General features: G+C 28.6%; 1 protein-coding gene across 1 annotated transcript in view; it reads right to left on the reverse strand.

Moving 5' to 3' along the window:
* The window catches only part of LOC122271584 (cell adhesion molecule Dscam1-like), a 384,849-nt gene that overhangs the window by 50,687 nt on the left and 311,696 nt on the right, over positions 1-22,466 (reverse strand). The window contains exons 20-21 of the mRNA XM_071184629.1: positions 13,412-13,705; positions 8,476-8,655 (exon numbers count right to left, since the gene is read on the reverse strand). Coding sequence (XP_071040730.1) covers positions 8,476-8,655; positions 13,412-13,705 — 474 coding nt within the window. The remainder of the gene's footprint in view (positions 1-8,475; positions 8,656-13,411; positions 13,706-22,466) is intronic.

Genomic DNA, 22,466 nt, shown 5'->3' on the forward strand with positions numbered 1-22,466 from the left:
AATCATTGAATCATTCAAATTAAATAAACATTACTAAAAGATTACGGTATAGTGTTTTACGGTAAAAATGGATTTTATGAATAATGCACTCGAAGTGCCGGTACTTTATACCGTAATTTGATACTGAATTTTTTACAGTGCTGTTCTAATGTAGAATTTCTGTCTGTCTTGAATGATTTTTAAAAAAAATACATAAACATAATAATTTGTATCAATTTTAACGACATAGCCTTTCGTATTGCAAGAAATAAATATGCTTTTTCCCTTAAACGCATTCTAAACAAACAAAACTCGCTGTTTTATGTATTGAACGGCCAATACTGCAACCACAAATATTTCGCATCTTTCAAATATGCAAAAATATTTTCTATACAAACTTCAGCTATAATATATTTCTACAGTTTCCATTTCAAACTTTTCATACAAATTCATGTCTTGTTGTTTAGCAAATTTTATTTTGTAAATGTTTTCGAAACTAATATTTAACTCCTCAACTCTAGTTAAACTTCAACCAACTCGCAACCTTACAAGCAACAATTCTTTTCAATTGCAATATTTGCATAACATTAAGGTCAAGATAAATATTCATCCTCAACACGCAACCACTAGAAACACAAATTTACAAGCATATATATGTTTCACAAACAGCTAAAACAGCATAAAATTTAATATTTATACAAAGCCTCTAAAGCAAATGGATTATATGACCAAAATGCGTTTCGTTTTTCTTTCGTTTTTATGGTTTGTGTTGCATGTTTTCTCTAATGCATATTCCTATGCAAATGAAGATACCGTTTTCACGCGAACGATGAATTTCTTTATGTTTTTTTGGTCTTTTTGCTCTAACATAATCCATATATAAAACAGAAGGGAAAATGTTAAATGCAATCTGCGTAAGAGGTTATTTTTTTATATATATTTATATTTCCCACTTGAGACAGCAGTTTCGTGCAAGTGTTTTCATTTTATTTATTTTTTGAACAAAATTCTTGTGAATGTAAAGTTAAGAAAATAAATATCTCATATTTAAAACTGGTTCTCGAGTGTAATATGAATAACATGATGTTTGTTTGTTTCTAACCACAAACATTTCGAATCAATTTAAAATTTTATGTTTGGAGGTTTTCCGGCAAATGGTTTCTTTTGGAAAAGATTTAATGAGAGTGTGTGTTAGAATAAGTTCTGATATAATTAATATTTAGTAAATTTTTAAGGGAGATGCTAGCTTAAAAAACATTTAAGCAGAAAATGTATAAGTTAAAATATTTAAAACAACAAACTCGAATAGCGCTTGCAAAAGCTGTTTGCTTTAATAAAGATTTTTACATTTTCTACTTCTGGGAAAAGCATTTTATTCTTTTTTTCTCCACTAAGAAAAAACATACTTTAAAATTATGTTTTTTCTATTGCCTTTAAAAAGTATTTTTGGAGCATTGAACATTACTGCCTAAATATTTGCTTTCACATGAATGACTCAAATGCTTTTTCCCCAATGAATATTAAATATTATCATTTTCCTGTTACTGACAGAGAATAATAAAACTTCGAAAATAATGCATACTCTTATTATGTGCACAATTTATTTTGATGATATTATCAGGTCAGGACATGAATTTAACTCTAAAGCGAAGTATTTTTAAGAGAGTAGGTGCATGAATTTTTCCCAAAGTTTTAAAATTATGGCAATTTAGGAAATTTTTGAATGGTGGGCCAAATGTCTATATTTTCATTCACATCTCATTGTATGTTAGTTCTTAGGTTGTAAAATACGAAAATTATCAGAAGAATGCTGGAATTTTTTAAAAAAAATTGTCGTTTGAAAACGATATGAATACATGAAATTTGTTCCATTAGACACCATCTTGAATTTACTGAGGAGTAGAGTGATCAAGAGTTAGGAGGGATTGGCTTCAATTGGCTTCGGAGATATATACAACTCAATTGAAAAATACTATATTTAAAATAATATTTAACAAATTATGTTAAAGTGCAATGACCCATTTCTTCTTTCAAGAAATATAATTCTATTTATTATTCTGCATGTTATCAGGGCCCTCTAAGCATTCGAACCTCGCCAAAGGCGATGAAATCGTAAATTCGGTGTGAAAAACTTTTTTGTTGGTGAAAGTATTGACGAATGATTTTTTTCAACAGAAAAAAAAAATATATATATATATATATCCTTTAATCCAGGAAAAAAATAATTGAGAATTAAAGAAGTTCAAAAAAAAATATTTTGGACAAATCCTGTAGTTTTTATTCGATTACAGTATAATTTCCGATGGATACATCGCCTAACCAATTAGAATTATAATAAATCTAGTAAATGTAAGCATAAGTACGGAAAAGAGTAAGTAGGAGAAATTACGTAAGCATGAGACAAACTACCGCAAAATACAGATTAATAAGCTCGTTACTGGATATCACGAGACGATATTCTTTCTTACTGCTTGTGTCAGTAAAACGGAGTAATTGTTATCAAGATACATATTACCTTCCAACTATTTTTGCAGAAAATATATTTTCTCGTGACAGTAACGTATTAACCTTACATTACTGCTCTTGTCTAACATGTAATAAAAAATTAACCCTAACCTATTCCAATTTCTTATCCACTAATTACAAATTTACTCCTTCCTAACTGCAAATTGACTCTTGATTTGAATTTGTATTTTATAAAAAATTATATTTATAGTAAAATTGTATTTTGATTTGAAGTTTTTTAAGGAGGGAAATCAATCAAAATTTTTTTTTAAAAAATTTGCTTTTGGCTAAGAATTTTGATAATTGGCTATAATTTTGATATTTTGCTGATTTACTGGCTAATGATTTGAAGTCCCTTAACGCGGGCTCTAATTCTGATTGTCTTGGTTGGTTGGTTGGTTCTAATGCCACTTGCCACACGGGCAAGCCTGTTTGATGAAACCGAGCAAATTTAAGGCAGAGTGTGAGATTCTTGTTTTTCAGTGGCGCCATCTATGGCCAAGAATTCAATTTCTGCCACATCATACGCCACACCTGTTTATAAGGCGAACCCATTAATACATCCATTCTTTTATCTACATATCGTAATTTTGACCTGAATTAGAGAATGATCGATCTCCAATCCAGTACCCCCAGAGGTTTTTATTTGTTATGGGAACATGGTGGACTTTGCGACTCGACAGAATTTTAACGTGCATCAGTCGCCAACTACACGGAGAGTCTTCGGCCGACTGGGTTCGAACCCACGAACTCCCGGACATGAGCATTATGATTGTCTAACACAGTTAATTCAGACCTACATGTCTACTATTGTGCTAGCTCAAGAGTTCGCTTCGATTAGAGATGAATAAACAGCCCTTAAAACTTTAAAAATTCGTTATCAGAATGCAGAAAATACAGCTATCTCTTGCTCTAAATTACAGCTCAAATAACAGCGTATTACATCAACACAAAGGCTTTGAAACCTCAGATGTTTTAATGAACTCACTAGAGACTCGCAAACTCACAAATCAAAACAGTAGTGCAAGTCACAAGCAAAATAAAACTCTCTCTACTATGCTCATTTATATAGGCTTGGCGAAGAAACCCTGGAATTCTCGACATGATTCAAGACTTTGGCCAAAGACCTTGACCTCTTTGCTCGCCAAGTTCAAGACGATTGTCGCATAACCTCGTTAATATTGGTCCTATTGCTTTAAAACTCGAAGTTTCCAAAACTATCCTTTTGTCGCCTAAATGGTTGCCAAGTAGGCCAAAATGTCGCCAAACCGAGTCTTCTATAAGACGTACTTTAGGCGTTATTTTCTTCCTACGTTAGAACTACTCGACATTCTTGCAAATTTTCTAATTAAACTGTTTATTTAGAGTTCGTCTGAGATATTTAGCCTCATAAGAAAAGAATATTTACCAAATTATACATGTGTTTATAAATTCTTAATATTATGAATAACACTAATACAACAAATCTAAATTCTAGCATAACAAATGCGCAAGAAAATATTTCATAGCGTAGCAAAAATCTAAATTTATTTCTTACGCAGCTCTCACATAGAAGCTCTGCTAGAAGTTTAAGTTAACCTGAATAATAATACAATTTCGCTTAACGTTTGTCTTATGTTAATCGAACATCTTAGGGATATTGAGATTAGAGGGGAAATTTTTGCGCAAGTTTTGTGAAGTTTAAATGGCGTGTTAAGGGGACAGATACGCTTTTAAAAATCCTGCTTATAATAACTAGCAACTGTTGTATATTGATTATCGTACAGTATGCTTTAAAATTATGATTATTTTAAGACTCAAACTGAAGTTTAAGTCATTGTAATTCAAAATAGCGTCAAACTGGGGAAAGTTATCACAGAGACAAGCGAGCAATTGTGCATGCTATGCAGCTTTGCACGAATCTCTACAATTTTTGCCTGCCCACCTGTTTAAATTCTACCAACTGATAAGTTCAAATTGCTGTTGTATTTCACACGTCATATAAAGTACGCTGTAGTAATGTGAATAAAATGTGACTTTAAAAACAATTGTATGTAGCAAATATCCTATTCATTGCAAATATTCCCTTTATTGATATTCTGATTTATTTTCTTCACATTTTTGTATGAAGATTATTTAACAAAAATGCTTAATTATTAATAAAAATATGATATTAAAAAAAGCTTAATGTATATTAATTATATAAATTATAAAATTTACTCTTAATGTATACATGCATTTCTTGACATTGTTGAAGATTAATTATAAAGTTTTATATAATAAAACTTGTTCATTTACCTTGGAAATTTACTGTGGTCTCGGTATTTTGTATTTAAAAAAAATCGAAACAAGCGAAATAATTTTTAAAAAAATTCAATTGACATTCAACCTAATCTTATTTATTAGATAATTCAAGAGTTATTTTTTTATTAATGCATTCACGTGCGCTTGCTTCCTATTTTCACGGGATTGTCAAAAGGAATATTTTTAAAATATCTTCGAAATCTGCCACGATAACATAAACTACTCTAGCAAATTTGTTTTTCAGGTAGCTATTTTTTCATGCTTATAATATTTTTCTAAAAAATATGCGAACTGTGAACATAGATATATATTTATTTTTATTTTACTTTTATGTAGAGTTTAATTATTTTCATACAAAAACTCTATAAAAAAAACTTTTTTTATCGCATTGTTATCATTATTTTTAATTTTTCTTTCAAAATTACATAGAAGAGAATATAAACCTTAAGAAAATATAAACAACTTTCGATTAGCATTTACTTAGTTATTTTATTTTTCGCATTTTGTTTTAAATTAGAATTTATAATTTTTTCTATTGTCAATGAAATATCATTTTGAATTTGTATATTTTTAAGATTACTGCAGGTTTGAAACAGGATTGACATGTTTTTAATCACTTGATTCAAATAACGATTTAAATTACGATTGATTTAAATCAAAATAATTTTTTCATATAAAATTATAAATTTAAGTCAAAAATATTTTTTACTTGGATAATTCAGTTACATATTCTGAAAGTTGAGATTTTTGAGAAATCTGATTTTATTCATATTGAAAGTTTTATCCAGAAAATAATCAGAGAGGCAAAGGCATGTAAATTATTATTTTAACTAAAAAGTACAAGATCAAATTTAACTAAAAAGTACAAGAAAAAAAGCTAAATGTGGATTAAATTAAAGGAAAACAAAGTATTATTTTTCATTAGCGGAAATTTTATCCATTAAAAATAATTTGCCTATTTGTAAACAAATACTTTTAAGTCTTAATAAATATGCATTTGATGTATATAAATGATAATAAAAACTTCTTCCGGCAAGAAAAATTTTAATTTAGAATAGTTGCTTTTCATGTTTCCTAATTTAAATTAATTTATTCTTCATTTAATATCTAAATCCCAAATTGGATACTAAATCACAAATTGTAGCAATTACGCAAAACTTTGAACTATTTTCTTTCGAAATATTAGTACTATATAATATTGTTTCTAAATAACAATAAACATTATTAATAAATTTTATATTTCATTATAACTTTTATTGGTAAACGTAAATAATAGAACAAAAATCTGATATAAATTTAAAAGAAATAAGATTTTTTAAAAACATTTACATCTTCTTCGAGTAAATAAGTAGAAAAAAATCTGCTGAACACCTAAAAGGTATTTGAAACATGCTTTTTTTCAGATTTTCTAAATTTTTTTTCTGATGAAATTCTCAAGTTATTTAGAACTATTTTTTTCATCTTTCTTTAATGAATTGTTTAGATGAGTAATAATAATAATAACATTAAAGAGTGGTTCAAGTAACTTTTCGTTACTTTTTGAAATAATATCATATTAAAGCTACGAATAAATTTGTACCTCATAAAACAAAACTTCATAAAATAAATTGTTCCATTTTTCAAGATATAAAAACCTAAAGTGCACTTTCTTTCCACTTTTTTTACCAGTAAATGAGTAAGTAATAATGAAATTCTAATATGAACGAGAAGTTTAATATAAACTTTTCCGTTTTTATAAGGTATAAAATACATGAAAGGTACTTTCTTTTGCAAGAATTTTATCGTTCGGATTTGGTAATAATCTAAAATAGTAGTTGAAAAAGGGCAGACAATCGTTTCTTGTCACAACGTAAAAAATAGAACTCACGCCTTGTGGATATAAGGAAGTGCGTGACTTTCTTTAACAATGAACATATTAAAATGAGATGGAACATCCACGAAATTATTCATACATTCTTTTCTCCATATATGACAGCCGACTAAAAATGTCAACGACTTGTTTCAACTTGAAATGTATCACTTTTTCCTTTTCAAGAAAGTATTAAGGAGGAAAAGCATAATAATGGTGGAGCGTGTTATAGAAAGGTTTGGAGCATTCAATATCATGATTTAAAGAAAAGCTTAATACTTATGCGAAAGCACGGTGCAAGACTTTAAATCTGTTTTTTTTTCTCCAATAGTAATTTCGAAAAAGTGGGAAATTTGGTTTTCAAAAAATATAAAATGTTTTAGGTATTAAAAAGTTTAGCAATAATCTTGAATAGTACAAATAAATAAAAAGAAACGCATCTACAAAAGCAATGTAATGAATTCTGTAATAAACAAATTGTTTCAAAACAGGCGAGAATGTAGCTTCCAAAGCGCGTGTAAAAGCTAAAAAAAACTTTTCATTTTATGTTTCAAAAACGATTAAAAACAATGAATTTATTTCATTCACCATTAAAATGTAACGTTAAAAAAATATATGAAACATTAAACTGAGCAAAGGCAAGACAAAAGTAATATCTCCTCAATTAATGCTAATCAAATTTTACATTTCGCTTGCTAACCAAAATTAAGATTGTTGAACTAGCTGGAAAATATAGCTAACACTGTTAATCCTAGAATTGAAATGGGTTGATTTGGCTTTAGAACACTAGCTAACAACGAAAACTAAAGAATTCATTTTACACTCCAGGATTATCCTATGGTTTATTTATTTATTTTTTGATAAAAATAATCTGGCCGCACCAGTCCTCAACATACTTTTGCGAAAACAAAATTGGCAATAAAAATGTAACATTTTAAATAAGTAATTAAATGTGCAAGTTTTAATTCATTTAATTTATGTCAGTTTGTCATAAATTACGATATTTTTTCTACATTCTGCAGTATAATAAATTGTAATTAATTATAAATAAATATTATTATCATAAATTTTAAAACTTACTTTGAAAAGTGCATATATTATAGTGCTTTAAAGTAGTGCAAGACAAACAAACTCTGAGAATTAAGATCCTAACGCATAATTGAAAGATTTGTGAAGCCGATTTATAGAATATTATTTCAATTTAATTTTAAATAAGCACTTATTTATTAAGCACTTATTAAGTTATAAAGTTACACGTGTCTTATTGTCCCTGAAAATCGTTATAATGTGTCTTTTCAAAACTTTTCTGACAAGAAAATAGCTAGGATTAAAAAAAATATTAATAATTCCTTCAGCAGCTTCATGTGACAGGGCATGCATTTAACTTCACTAAGATTTTGGATTTAGTCCAATTATTTTTCGATAGTTGGCGCTGCATGTTTCTTTTAACCTTCTCTGATTACGAAACGTGATGACAACTGGTGGCAAAAAAAATCTAACGTGATTTTCTTTCATTAAAAGATTTCAAATTATCGTGCTGATATTTTCGACTACTTTTCGTCAATTCATAGGTTTACTATTTGTAGTGCTATTAGTGGAAAAACTTTTAATTAAACAGAAACTTGGAGAAGAAATATTTAACCACATTAAAGTTTAAAACATTTTCTTTTTAACCATAACCATTTTCTTTTTTAAAAAAATTGAAAATCGTCAGTTTAACTTAAGACATTCTCAAAAATTAAGATATTTAGATTTTATACATTACAAGTTGGTTTTATATAATAGCTTTTAATGAAAAATTATTTTTTTAAAAAAATATTATTTACCATGAAAATAGTTTCAACATGTCCATTTCTTACCTTGATTCTGTGATGGAGTGGCATAATCAGGGTTTCTGTTTTTCTTCAAACAAACGATTAGTATAACAAGTGTAATGACCAACAAAACAACTATGGCACAGACAATTGGTACAAGGACTGACAGATTTCTGTAGAAAGTTGGACCTTCTTCTCTCTCCGCTAATACTGGTGTTATTGTACCTAAAATAATAAATATCGTTGTTAAAATCCTTTCCAATGTTTGAAAACATATGCATCACCAAAATGCTATGATGTAAAAATTTTAATTTCCTATTTACAAAAGTTGGGGATGCTATTTTGCTTATTTTCTGAAATTACCGTTATTAAGAATAAATTTTTTAAGGATGCGTTCAAATACGTTCAGTGATGTATTTTTGCCTCTCTATTTATTTTAATAAAATATTTTAAACTGGGGTTTAAAAACATTTAAAATTTCGAACACAAATTTCTCTGCACCAGAAATTCAAAAACATTCAGAAAAAAAATAAAATACTGGCGCAATTTCCAAAAACATTGAGCACTAAATACACTGTTTTAGACGCTGTGGAGATTAGAAGAGCAGGGTTTGTAGACTTTTGTTTTAAAATTGGTTTATATTGAATATACTAAGTTAGTATATAGTAATATAGTAAACATGAGAAAGAGGAGCATCTAAACGGTAAGAGAAAAAGAAATTTTAGAAAGGCAAAATTGTTTCTTAATTGCATGGTGGCTGACTTACTTTTTTCTTTCGTAAATTATTTCTATTTATAGTTCTATTTACAAATTATTTTTAATGCAACAATTAAATTTTTGAAAAGAAACGAAATGTATGCAATGAAAGAAATAAGCAAAACTTATCTTAAAACAGACAATTCGTAATTCGTTTTCAATTTCATGTTAGCATATACACATATTTTCTAAGTAAAAGCAATTTCCAAAAAAAAAAAAAAAAAAANAAAAAAAAAAAAAAAAAAAAAAAAAAAAAAAAAAAAAAAAACATTAATGGAACATCTGGGACCTGGAGGTGTTGACTAAATAGTTTAAATAGTTGCGTAAATATTGATACAGAAATTTTGCGGGATTATAAATATGGTGATATTTTCTTGAGAAAAAATTATCAGCTTATTTCATTGTGTATATAGAAAAGTAAAAACTTCTATTTTGCTCATTGCATTTAAACTATCGATTATAATAGCGGAAAAACTATGCTAGATTTATAGTTTATAATTTAAATAAAAATTGTAAGAATTATTAGCGTATTTCATTGTGTATAGAGAAAAATAAAATCCTCTATTTTGCTCATTGCATTTAAACTCTCGATTATAATAGAGGAAAAATGGTGCAAAATTTATAGTTTATAATTTAAATAAAAAGTTGTAAGAAGACTACACGGAAATGTAATTCATGTTCACGCAGTTACTATTATTTTATAATCGTAAATAACTACACGGAGAAAAACTCTTATTTAAAATTACCGTAGTGTATATTAATGGCATTTTTGTGAGCAAAAACTATAATTCTGGTTATTGATGACAAACTAAACGGTATTTAAACCATTCACTTTGAAATTTTCTGTTTATATGGTTACGGTTGAACAGAAATTCCAGTTTTCAAATTTATAGTCCTTATTGACATACATGCAGTAAAAAAATACAAAACTGAAAAGTAAATTTTACTGAATAAATGTTTTTTATGCCATGGCCTAATGTATCAAAGAGCAACTACCAAATTTTACCACATTTACCAAATTTTATTATATATTACAAAACCATGTTTCGTCTTTAATATTACCAAAGTCATTACTAAATTACATCGGAAAAATTTACCGTGCTTGTTGATGCTCGCATAGACCAAGAAACTTGCCATATTTTACCATATTCAAATAGTTTTGACTGCACTTTTTTTAGTGCGGAATGAACAAAGAGCTTAAAGTTTTAGACATGAATTATAGAAAATATATGGAATAATTTTTTTTGAAAAATAGTTCTTGCTGTTCGAACACTGATAAAAATTCCTTAAATATCTTAAATATTGCAAAGATGATCTTTTAATAAATTAATAAAATAAATTCCTACGGAATCCACTATATATTTTTGCTAAATACTTTATACATGATTTGTTCCTGTAATAATCCATTACTGTAGCTAGATATTTACTGTTTTCTTTGAATGAAATAAGAAAATATTGTGACTGTTTCAAAAATTTAAATTCAGTATCAAATTTTGAATAGAAATGAGGCACATTCCATTTCTAATTATATCATTAACTTTACTATCATAATTAATACAATTTAAATTAGCTATTATTCAAATCGTTCCTTAACTCATGTTCTTTTCTTCAAAAATAATAATTTAAAAATAATATTTACTATTTCTTTTTAAAATTCATTTAGTCAGTGTCAGAGCTAATTATTTCCTTTAGTATCTCTATTCTTATAAGCTAAATATCAAAAAAAAAATTCACGGGTTCCAGCCTGAGCATAAATTATTTGTCAATTATCACCTCATTCACCCTTGCTCATTTATTGTTACTCAATGTTACATTAAAGTAAAATTGATTATATTTTTAGCTGTAATGAAAAGCAATGTGCATGGATAATGGAGTTAGCTAAATAAATGAGTAATTTAAGCTCTGATATATCAGGAAAGTCGCTTATGAGAAATAGCTATCTAGATATAAATGAAAAGGAACAAGATAAGACGTTTGCTATGTACATAATAAAAAAGCCGTAATTTTCCAGTTCTTAGTTTAGTTAATTTAAAGTAATTAACTCAAAGAAAAAGAGTGTAATAAGAGTTTTTAATTTCTTACTATTAGACTAATGGTAAGAGATTATGTCTATTTCTCAATACATGTGAATTTAACAAATTTATGTGTATTTAAATTAGCTTATATGTCATCGTGAGTGTTAGGAATGGAGTCATGGTCATTTAGTTGATTTGGTAAATATCTGAAAGATTTCTTAAAGATGTGAATTTAACAAATTTATGTATATTTAAATTAGTTTATATGTCATTGTGAGTGTTAGGAATGGAGTCATGGTCATTTAGTTGATTTGGGAAATACCTGAACGGTTTGCTAAAGATGTGAATTTAACAAATTTATGTATATTGAAATCAGTTTATAAGTCATCGTGAGTGTTAGGAATGGAGTCATGGGCATTTAGTTGATTAGGTAAATACCTGACAGACTTGTTAAAGATTATAAAATTTTGTACAAAGCAGCACTGAGAGTATATGGTGAATAAAAAGATGCATATTTTTTTCCAATTTCAACTTTGACAACAGGGCAAGATAAAATGTCTACAATCACTGCTATAAGTAAATAACAATTAGCTTAGACAGATATCTCAGATTGCTACTAACGTGACAGTATGAATATTTACATCCGCGTTTTCTTAACAGCAATATTATTGTTAAATAAAAAAGCTCAAATTTGAACAAGTCTCTTGAGGCCAAACAGTGGGTTAATAAATAATCAGGATAGTAAAACTAAAGCTTACGAAAATATAACCTATATGAAAATGATTTGAAAGCAAAATAAATTTCAATATATTTTTGCATTTTTACTTGCTGCTCGATAGGAATTTCTATGAAATTAAAACTTCAGTTAGATTTTACTAAAAAGAAATATTCACCTAATTAACTTAAAATAAAGAAACAAACTCGATTTGAAGTAAGTAAACCTGTGGAAATAATATAGCTTCTAAAATGATATAAAATTAATTTTTTGTTGTTCAATCCGAGTGGTGGTTTTAACCTTTATCTATTACGGCTTGGGCCAACGTTCAAATACCGATGATAAGCTGGATATCTGTCCAGGCTGCATTTTCACTCCTCGGGGCTTGATGGTCCGAAATTCATTCTATTGCTATGTCAACGGTGGTTTCACAGTCGGAAAAATTTTCTCTCGACCCTAAAGTATTAAGCCCTAAGAATTAATTGCTATGGTAAAAAATAACTGAGCTTGGTTCTACTGAAAGAAAATTTATCAGGTGTAACTACAAGGTAAAAAAGTTTTGATAAAATTGCGATAAAAAGCACAGACATTCAGGGTGCCGGTACTTTTTACCATAAAATCCATTTTTAACGGAACATGTTACGGAAAAAAATCTGGCATGGAACATGCTACGGAACAAATAATAATTACCGTAAAATTACTGAATCACGCTAATTAAAAAAATATTACTGTAAAATTATTGTACAATATTTTACGGTAAAAATGGATTTTACGGTAAGATAGATTTTACGGATAATGGAACCAATATGTCGGTACTTAATACAGTAATTTGATCCTTGATTTTCTTCCAGTGTGCTACAAACCATTTTACGAAAAACGGTTTCATAATCATTAGATGACCCAGTAGGAATTCCTGAAGCTAATACTTAAGTAGCCCGTATTACTTTAGCTATTCGTGCTTGTTCATTGGTATTGTAGAACAGAGTTGGATTATCAACACTGGGAAGTAGTTTAAACGAATTTAATTTATAAGAATAATTTTATTGGTGTATTTTACTGAATGAAAGTTAAATTTGCTAAAACTTTTGTAAATTGAGAAAGAAACATGATTGAAAGTTTCAGACTGCTCACTAAGACATTAATATGAAACAAATATAAATTCCCCTAATAAAATATTAAATTGTGTCATTAATTGTGACGAAAGAGGACATTTTAAGGACTTTCCAGTGATGAAAAGGATTTTGGAGTCACACTTAAAAATTGACTCCATGAGGGAAAATAGGAATCTACTGGCAGCGCCGATGATGTGATGTAGAATTCGGATATCAGCCACCATCTGTCCAATTATTTAATTAGTTTAATTAGTATTGTATTTTTACCATCATTGATTTTTCCATGATTGAAAAAAAATAATTGCAATTTTTTAAATTAAATTCTATATAAAAAATTAACTTTGAAATGGTATGTATATACAAAATAAATTATTGATTTATACCTCCTGTAATTGTTAAAGTGGCAAAGACATATTCCGCTTCTGTAGCACCTGCTTCGTTATGCGCGGACATCAGCAAGTTGTACCATGTAGCAGGTTCAAGTCCTGTCACAACGAACTCCTCGCTCCTCGGGTCAAGGTTACTGGATACTAAAACCCATTCCTTTTGACCCTTAGCCTTGTATTGGACAACGAAAAAAGAAATTGGGCATCCTCCAGGCTTCCACGCATTCAAGTTCAAGATGACAAATGTTGTGTTTATATTAAGGAGTGCAAATTTTTCTGGAGCGATTGGTGCTGCAAAAGGGAAAAATATAGTTTAGAAAGACAAAAATTTAATTGTAACATTTTCGAATGTATAAAATATATTCAAGAAAAAATTATTAAAACCCAATTTTTCAACCAGAGAATTTTTCTTATTAATTTGAGGGGGCTGCGGTTTCGATCCCCGGCCCAGACATTGGATTTTCGGGATGCAGAAAATCCTCAGCGGCCATGTCGTATGATTATGCGGCATGTAAAAGATCCCTGGAGTACCTTATTGGCTCTTGGCATTTCCGGCAAAATTAAATTCCTAGTGCACTTTATTATCCAAATAGAGTCTCGGTGCTGCCATCTAGTGTGGCAGAAACTAGACGACCAAATTAACATGGCCAACGGTATCTCACCCATTGTGGTGGTCCTGAAAGAGTGGATACACTTCTGGAGAACGCACTAGGTCTGCTCGTCGGGAAGACTGATTGTGCAGCTCATAGGAAATAAAATAAAAATTTATTAAAGTGGAGATTCATATGATAATTTTCAAGCTTTGAAGCATGACATATGTCGGTTTTTTCAGTATTGATGGCAAAATTTTGAATTTTTAAATACCTTATCCTCAAAAGATACGTTTTAGCTCCCTGAACAAGATATGTTGTTCATTTGTATTTTCAAACAATCCTGATTAACCAGCACTCCTCGTAATTTTAATCTTTTTTTTTAAGTTTTGAAGTAAAATTTGAAATTCTTTTGACTTTTTAAGTCGTATTACCTATAAAAATTTTTGAAATTAAAAGAAAAATAACATCTTTAAATACTCTACTCTTGTTTCAAAATTATTAGTTCTATTAATGTAATTATTGTTATTATCATTATTATTATTTTTTTTACTTATTGCTAAAAGCTAGATTTTGGGCAGCCACCCCCTGCCCAGCAACCCCGGAACAAATTTTGCAATTTGCAAAGGGAAGGAAATTTTGCAAAAGATTACTTTGCAATACGGATTTACTTCGTTCGCTCCTTTTGTAATTATGTGCAATATTTCAGTCTAGCCTGGTACACTGGTATTATTTTTAAAATTAAATTATAAAAGTGTGCCTCATAAAAAAAACATTGATTGATTAATTTTGACAGTGAGACATTCATTCCATTTCAACACATTACGATTTGATTTACATGCATTTCAATGCTTCCTGTAAATTGCACTTGGAACAAATAGTTCAAAGAATTTCTCTACATAAAAATTACAAATATCAGTGCTTGAAAATACAACAAATTTAAAGCCTTTATTCTAACGTAAACTCGTAAAATTTCTAAAAACTAAATAAAATTGTCGGAAAATAAGAAAGCATAGGTAAAAGTAGCAGGATAGGTAAAAAGTAAATTAGATTGAATAAATAAGCAACGTATTAGTGGCCGACCTCAGTTCAGTATTTCTTTTGCTGTCAGTAAATATCTTGCGTGTGTGCGTGTTAGTGCGCAAGAAGAAAACCGTCAAAGATTGCATTTTTATAGATACAAGATTATTGCGAAAGTGTTTTTATCAATCATATTCACGTGTACGAAAAAAAATTTATTAGGCAAACCAAGTATTTTTTTATTTCTGAAACAAGAAATAATACAAAAATCATGTTCTAAAATTCAACTTAAGCTAAAACGGAAGACAGAAATTTAAAATTGAGCTGGTAACCAAATTAAAGTGCTGGAATAATAGCAACCAAATGAAATATATAATATTCAAGACGAGTAGCTAGATGCAATAATTAACTCTTCAATTCCAAGCGTTCTCCCTCCAAAAACATATTTTTCTATTTCGTTTGCAAGCATAGAATGCTTACTTTCATTTCTTCCGTAACATATACACCAGCCAGAATATATTTTCGATTTCAGAATTGAGAAGTCGAAAATGCAGATATGGAATAAGGTAGCCGATAAATTATGAAAGAATAACGCATTTAAAAACGTTAACGACACTTAAAGTTATCACATTTTTACATTGTTGTTTCTCAGTAGAAGCTACAAATCTCAAATTTAGGATAGATTAGGAAACCTTTCAGGATAGGCAATACCGGGCAAAGTGCAAGGAAACTTTATCTTGCGAAAACTACATTACAGGGAGTATCGGAAAATGACACTCAAATCCTCGCAGAATAAGTATTCTGGTTAACCTTAATTATTTATATAGGCTTAACCTTAATTAACTTTAATTATTTATAAAGACTCACCTTAATTATTTATATAGGCTGAATATTAATAAGAACCACGTGGTTTGTAAATGTGATAAAAATGCACGTTAATCACATTGACAAATACTTTACCTGCATTTTGTACTCCGTTTAATCAATTCTAAGTGTGTTCCCCCGTTAATTAAGAGTGATAAGTACGGAATACTTATCACTCTTAAAATTTTGATGCTATTCCTCCAATTCCGTTATGACAAAAACTTTTCATTGATCCATCCTAAATTTATAATCATATTACATTTTTTTGACCTNTGTTTTGTAGTGCTCTCAAATTTAAGAATGAAACAGCTGGAATTTGCTGTTCTGGAGGCAAAGTGTAACTACCAGATTTAACGTCGCCAGCCGAGCCATTATCAACGTTGTTATCGGGTCAAGCAAATCAATAGAAACTTTTCTTGGCGAATATAGGTCAGTACATTCGTGTTTCCAAATGACTTCATTCGGTGCTGCTACAAGTATCGGTGCGCATATGGACAGCTAGAGTTATTTATTACATTCACATGCAATCCTGCTTGAGCTAAAATTAAAGAGCTTTAGTAACTTAGGCAAACATCATCGGATCTTCATGATGCATTATCACACGTGAGTTAAAACAAATATTAAGGGTTTTCATGCGAAAAGTCATGTTTTTAGAGAGACACGGTGTTTGATGCATTCTATTGAACGGCAGAAAAAGAGAATTGCCACATGATTTGGCTTATTGAAAAACTCACACCAGGACAAATTGGTCAGCTCATATCAGCAGAAATATTCAAGACGCCATTGATCCAGAATTATTTCAGATCATTATCCAAAATATGTTTCATGGTTGGTGTGCATCACCATACATGTCTGTTTGAAAATGCACTAACGATATCCTAGAGAATTAACTGTTGAGACTATCACTGGTTTTTTCACCATGAAATAAAATTCTCTATTCAAATCATAATCACAAATCTCATTTACACACTTAAATACAAAATTTAAATTCAAACTGAAAGCTTTGCAACGCACGCAGGGTACAGCTAGTATATATATATATTAAGAAATATCATGTTTTATCAAGCCTAAATGACAGTTTACATTCAACAAAGCTCGACTGCTATGATTTTTTAACCCTAAGAATAATATTAATCTCCTGGGCCAATTTATTTACTAATTTTGATAAGCTTTTATCAAAAGAACAACTCTTAATTACCCTAACGTAATTACGAAACATTTTTTTCAAAAATTGTTTGCTCTTGTTTAATTGAAAAATGGATAATTAGGGAAGATAGAAAGGCTCTTTGCGGTAATGCTTTTTTCTCCTTTTAATTTCAAAATTCACTTTTTTTTCAATTATTCGAGAACAATTTTTCTGATCAAATCCAAAACTAAAAAAAAAGAAAAAAGAAAAAAAAATTTACTTAAAGTTAATTAAATAGTTTATTGACGAGGCTTCATATTCTTTTAATTATTGTCCTTAATATAATGATGTTTCCACTTAAAATACTTCACACAGAAAAAATATTTGCAATATTCAAAAAATTTTTTTTAACTGTGTTCATTTTTGCGACTGGTATACAAGATACATTAGGAAATAAATTTACCAGACAAAATTTAAATAAACTTACCATTTAAAAGCCATTATGCATTTTTAGCTATGTTTCATTTATTTATAATTTATTTATTTTTTTTGTTGCTTCCATATAAACAATTATTACATTTATTAATTTTACTTTCATATAATAAGTAATAAACTATATTTTAGATTTGTTACATTTTACCTTGTGAATTAACAGAAACTTTAGCTTAAGTCATATTCTCAAACTTTTTCCGAGTTGCGGCAATTTTATTTACTTATTGTATATGTTTCACATGCGTAAAATTTTGTAATAAAACTGTGGAAGCAAGTGGTGGAAATACATATAACACTGTTAATACAACTCATACTTAAAAACCTCCTAAATAATTTAATTTCATTAAAGAGGAGTTATTAAAGAGGAGTAAATATAAATAATATAAGAAAAGATATTGTAGTTGGTAAACAAGATGCATTAGGAAATAAATTTACCAGTTATACGTTAACTTACCATTTCAAGGCCATTAGCTATTTTCAGCTATGTTTCATGCATTTATAATTATTACAATTATTTTGCTTTCATCACTGTAATTATTACATATATTAATTTTACTTTAATATAAGAAGTTTAATATAATAACTATGTTTTACATTTTTTCCCCGTGAATAAGCCTAAACTTTAGTTTAAATCAAACTTTTTCTAAGTTTTCAGCATTTTTATCCACATATTGTATACGTTCATATGATTACGGAGCAAAAGCTATCGAAGTGAATGGTGAGAATGTAACTTTATGGTGAAAATATATTTATAAAGTTAATACAATTAATTAACTTTATAAATATATTTTCAATTAATTAATATTAGACTTTATTAACTGTTTAATATTAGGTGGTGGACCTTGGAGGTTTAATATTAGACTTGAACATCTTGAGGAACATCAAGAGAGGATTCCGTAGTTGATTTGTTTTAAAACTCCTAATTTCCAACAGGAAATCAAGCTAGTTTTGATGTTTTTTTTGTAGTAAATTATTAGATTTAGATAGCAATTTTGATTTTTCTTCGTTTAAATAATAATTTTCAACCCTTAGCTATAGAATTTTTTATTTAAATTTTTACAACTATTTTAAATGTGTATATTTAAAACAGTCGTTACGGATTATAAAGAATAACACTTATGAAACTTTTCAAAGTTAAGCAACAGTCATTTTATCATATCTTTCATCATATTTAAGGCTTAAAGTTTGCAAAAGAGTCTATACATTCATATACAACATTGTTATAGATAAAATCATTAGCGAACATTGATAAAGATAAAATCTCCACGTAAATCATTTCCGCAACAGCCGGGCCAAGGAGGTTATGAAGAGCAAATCTTGACTATTTCATGACCTCCTTCATGGTTGTTGTGTCAATGTGGTCAAAACTAGCCGGTACCCATCGAGTGGGGATCAAACCACAGTATTTCATATTAGCAGATCAATTCTCTAACAACTGCACGAAAATCTTCATATAGTTCAAAACATTTTTAGATAAAATAAACACCCACTGAATACATATTTTACTACGAATAACTTTCATAGTTTTTTCTGCCAAATGACAATAGATGAATCAGTTAAAGACAAACTGAAAAGACTGATTACCCTAGAGGTGCTCAGAGCAGCAACAGTAGTTCACTACCAATCTCAATTTGAAATATATGTATTCCAAAAGACAAAAAAGTATTTTCATTTTCACTTCTGACATATTTTTAAGGTGAAATTTGAGTGATTTTGCAAATCTAAATTCGATAGATCATCTTACGAAAATTTGAATGGCAAGAGTAAAATGTTATACATTTATCTACATTATACTTAACATATTATGCTTTATCTATGTATAGTAATTATGCACAATACCAGTGTACAGTAAATCAAAAGGAACGGATCACTCTAGATAATTTTTGATCTAATGATCGGATCTTCACGTTATAGAACTCAATCTTCATGGTGGCCTCAAATATGCTAATTAATTACAGAAGACGATATTTTAAGTTAGGAGGAAATCAGACACGAAAACGTACTTTACCAGAATAAACGTAAATTTTTTTGACGAATTCCAATTTCTGATCCCCGAAATATAGATACCATATTTCCTCAAACTGGGAAATATGGTATCCATAGTTTGATCAGGAGAGTCGTCCGAACTTTGGACCCCTTAATTTTAATTTTACTTCTTGCGTATTTCGTATTATCTTGAGAACTTTTTAAGTGAATTTAAATTGTGAATTAATTTTTTGCACAAAATTCTAAAATCTGTTTGTTTTAATATAATTCTTTTCAAAAAAATAAATTTTAGTAAATATGTATTATTTTTAATAATTTAAAATGCTTTGAATTATTTAATAAACTAATATACATATACTAATATCCAAAAATACTAATATACTAATATACAAATTTAGTAAATGAAATCTTGCTCTAATATAAAAATATTTTCTTTTTCGAAATACTTTCTTTAAATTCCATAAATTTTATCACGCGAAAAAATTTTACGCAGGAATGAATTTTTTAGAGTAACTCATTATTTTTAATTTATGTATTCATTTTTTGTTTACTGTTATTCCCAATCTGCCTACATTCAATAGTTAAAATATTAAACATAACAAAGTACTCTAGCAACATTTAGATTTATATTACATGCAAAGATTTTAAAAATTCAATGCAGCAAAAATATGAAGGAACTAAACAAACATTGACCAAAAAAAAGACTTGAACGGTTTTAAAAATATTCTTTGGCATAAAAAAGTGCCCTTTTCTCATATCCAACTACAAAATTCTGAGAGGTTTAAAATCTTTTTAATTAGTAGCCAACTAAAAAGAGAACACGATTTTTTAAAAAAGTATTCAGTAAATCCATACGTAATTTTTTTCTCCCTTTGTTAAAAAAAGTAGACTTCAAGGAAAAATAATTATTGTTTACATTTCTATTAGAACTTTAACATTATACATTCTTTTAAACATAAAAATCAGAGTTAAATTCACTAAGCAAACATCTTTAAAATTTATCAGCAATTCATGAGTTATTAACCGTGTAATTGATGTAGATTGGAAAACTTTTCGAGCTTGACTTATTAAATAAATAAAACACTTTTAAAAAAATATATGCTTGTCAGATTCAAAGATTTCCCCCATCCTTTTATGTATTCATTATTTATACTGCTGAATCAATATTGTAAGTTAATTTTTTTCCTACAAATTTCTTTCCCCAAATAAATTGCAGACTTAAGTATATTTTCGTGAAGAATATTAATTTTAAATTAGAATTTGTTAGATATTTTTCATGCTTGACAAACGTATGGAGTTTATTTTTTCAACTATCTAATTAGAGATGAAAGAAATGCGCTTTATTTTTAACTAACTGAATACCCGTTCTTCGAGGTGAATAAAAAATAATTAAAGTATCAATAAATCACAGTAGAGAAACACTATGAAATCATGCTCATAACAGAAAAGCACATAGCGACGCAATGAAAGAGCTTAATTGAAGAACCAGGTAAGTGACATTTTTAGGGGAATTAATGAATCACTGGTTTTGCTTTTTTTAAAATCTTAATACAACTAATCACATAAATTTTTAGTATACTAGTATAATTTTTTTATTTAGGAAGTAAGGTTTTATTTCTTAAGTAGTTAGGTTTTATTTAAAATTCGGAACAATAACGCGAAGAATCCCGTCTTCTATTAAATTGGTAATAAAATAGTTCGGTACAACTTTTTTTTTCATTCTGAAAATGTCACTTACCTGCTTCTTCCACTAAATTTTTCAATTAATACAACTAAAATAATTTAATTTTATTTATTTAATATTATTTGTTGCCATTTACGGTTGCTTTACGTTATTGAAGTACGTAAAACTTGTTTTTTGATCGAATAGTGGAGTAAGACGGGGTAGCTCAATTTTGTAGAAATTTCTTCTGTTCACTAGCGAACAAACTCTGAATTACCCTTTACTAGCTAAGAAGAAGGATCTGTCGCATTGGTTTGTTCTTGTTGATTAATTCATGGCATCTGTGTAGGTAAGTTCGTTTTGCTATGTTAATACTCTAATGTTCTTAGGTTTTTAAACTAGCCTTATTTATTGATCATTACAATTATAAAAATTATTTTCAGTTCGAATTATTTTACGTTTTTTAAAGATTCATACCCAAACGAACAATAACAATAACGATTTAGGTCAAGTAGTACTGTTCAGTTTCGTTTCGATAACCATTGCACTTGCTGTAAGACGGAGTACTACCAGCTCTTGTCCCCTATAGATGTGTGTCTATGATGGGCTCAAGAAAGCTGCAGTGCAGCGGAGGAAGAACATAATTGCAATTGCATGCAAGACTAAATAAGAGTTTCTCGGGCATCAGGGCAAAATATATTGCAGGCTCCTTTCTCAAAGCACTAAAAGCCTTATTTTCCTATTTTTCAGAATTTTTAATGACCCTTTGTAGAAAATTGTAGCTTTACAATTTTAATTTTATACAAAAAAAATTTAAAAAAATTATTATCACTGTATTTTTTGTAAAGAATTTTCGTCTTGCCCTCTGCTATCCTAGGCATCGGGACCATCGCCCTTCTTCCCTTGAGTACGGTCTTGGCTGCATCACATGTAAATTACATGCATAATTTTCTAAAACCATCATATAAAATAGAAATATCTGCTACTTTTTCACTGAAATTCCAGTATTTCTAAATTTCCAATACATTTAACAGGTATGCCCGGTTCTACCCCACAAGTGATGAATGATCATATAATTTGACTTTTTCTAAAAATAGAATCATTTATTAAAAAAAATAGTACATATCTGACTTAGCAGGAATATTGTGCAAAACTAAACAATGAATATCTTGATTAAATCTGACATTTTCTAAGTCGAACAATTTAGCTCCAACAATCCATCCAGTCCAGTCTCCCAATCTTACCCAACTTTCAACTATATTATTATGGGACAAAATGTTTAATATATATGTAACATAAAAAGCTTCTATT

This window comes from Parasteatoda tepidariorum, chromosome 8, assembly GCF_043381705.1.
Source record: "Parasteatoda tepidariorum isolate YZ-2023 chromosome 8, CAS_Ptep_4.0, whole genome shotgun sequence".
Taxonomy (NCBI): domain Eukaryota; kingdom Metazoa; phylum Arthropoda; class Arachnida; order Araneae; family Theridiidae; genus Parasteatoda; species Parasteatoda tepidariorum.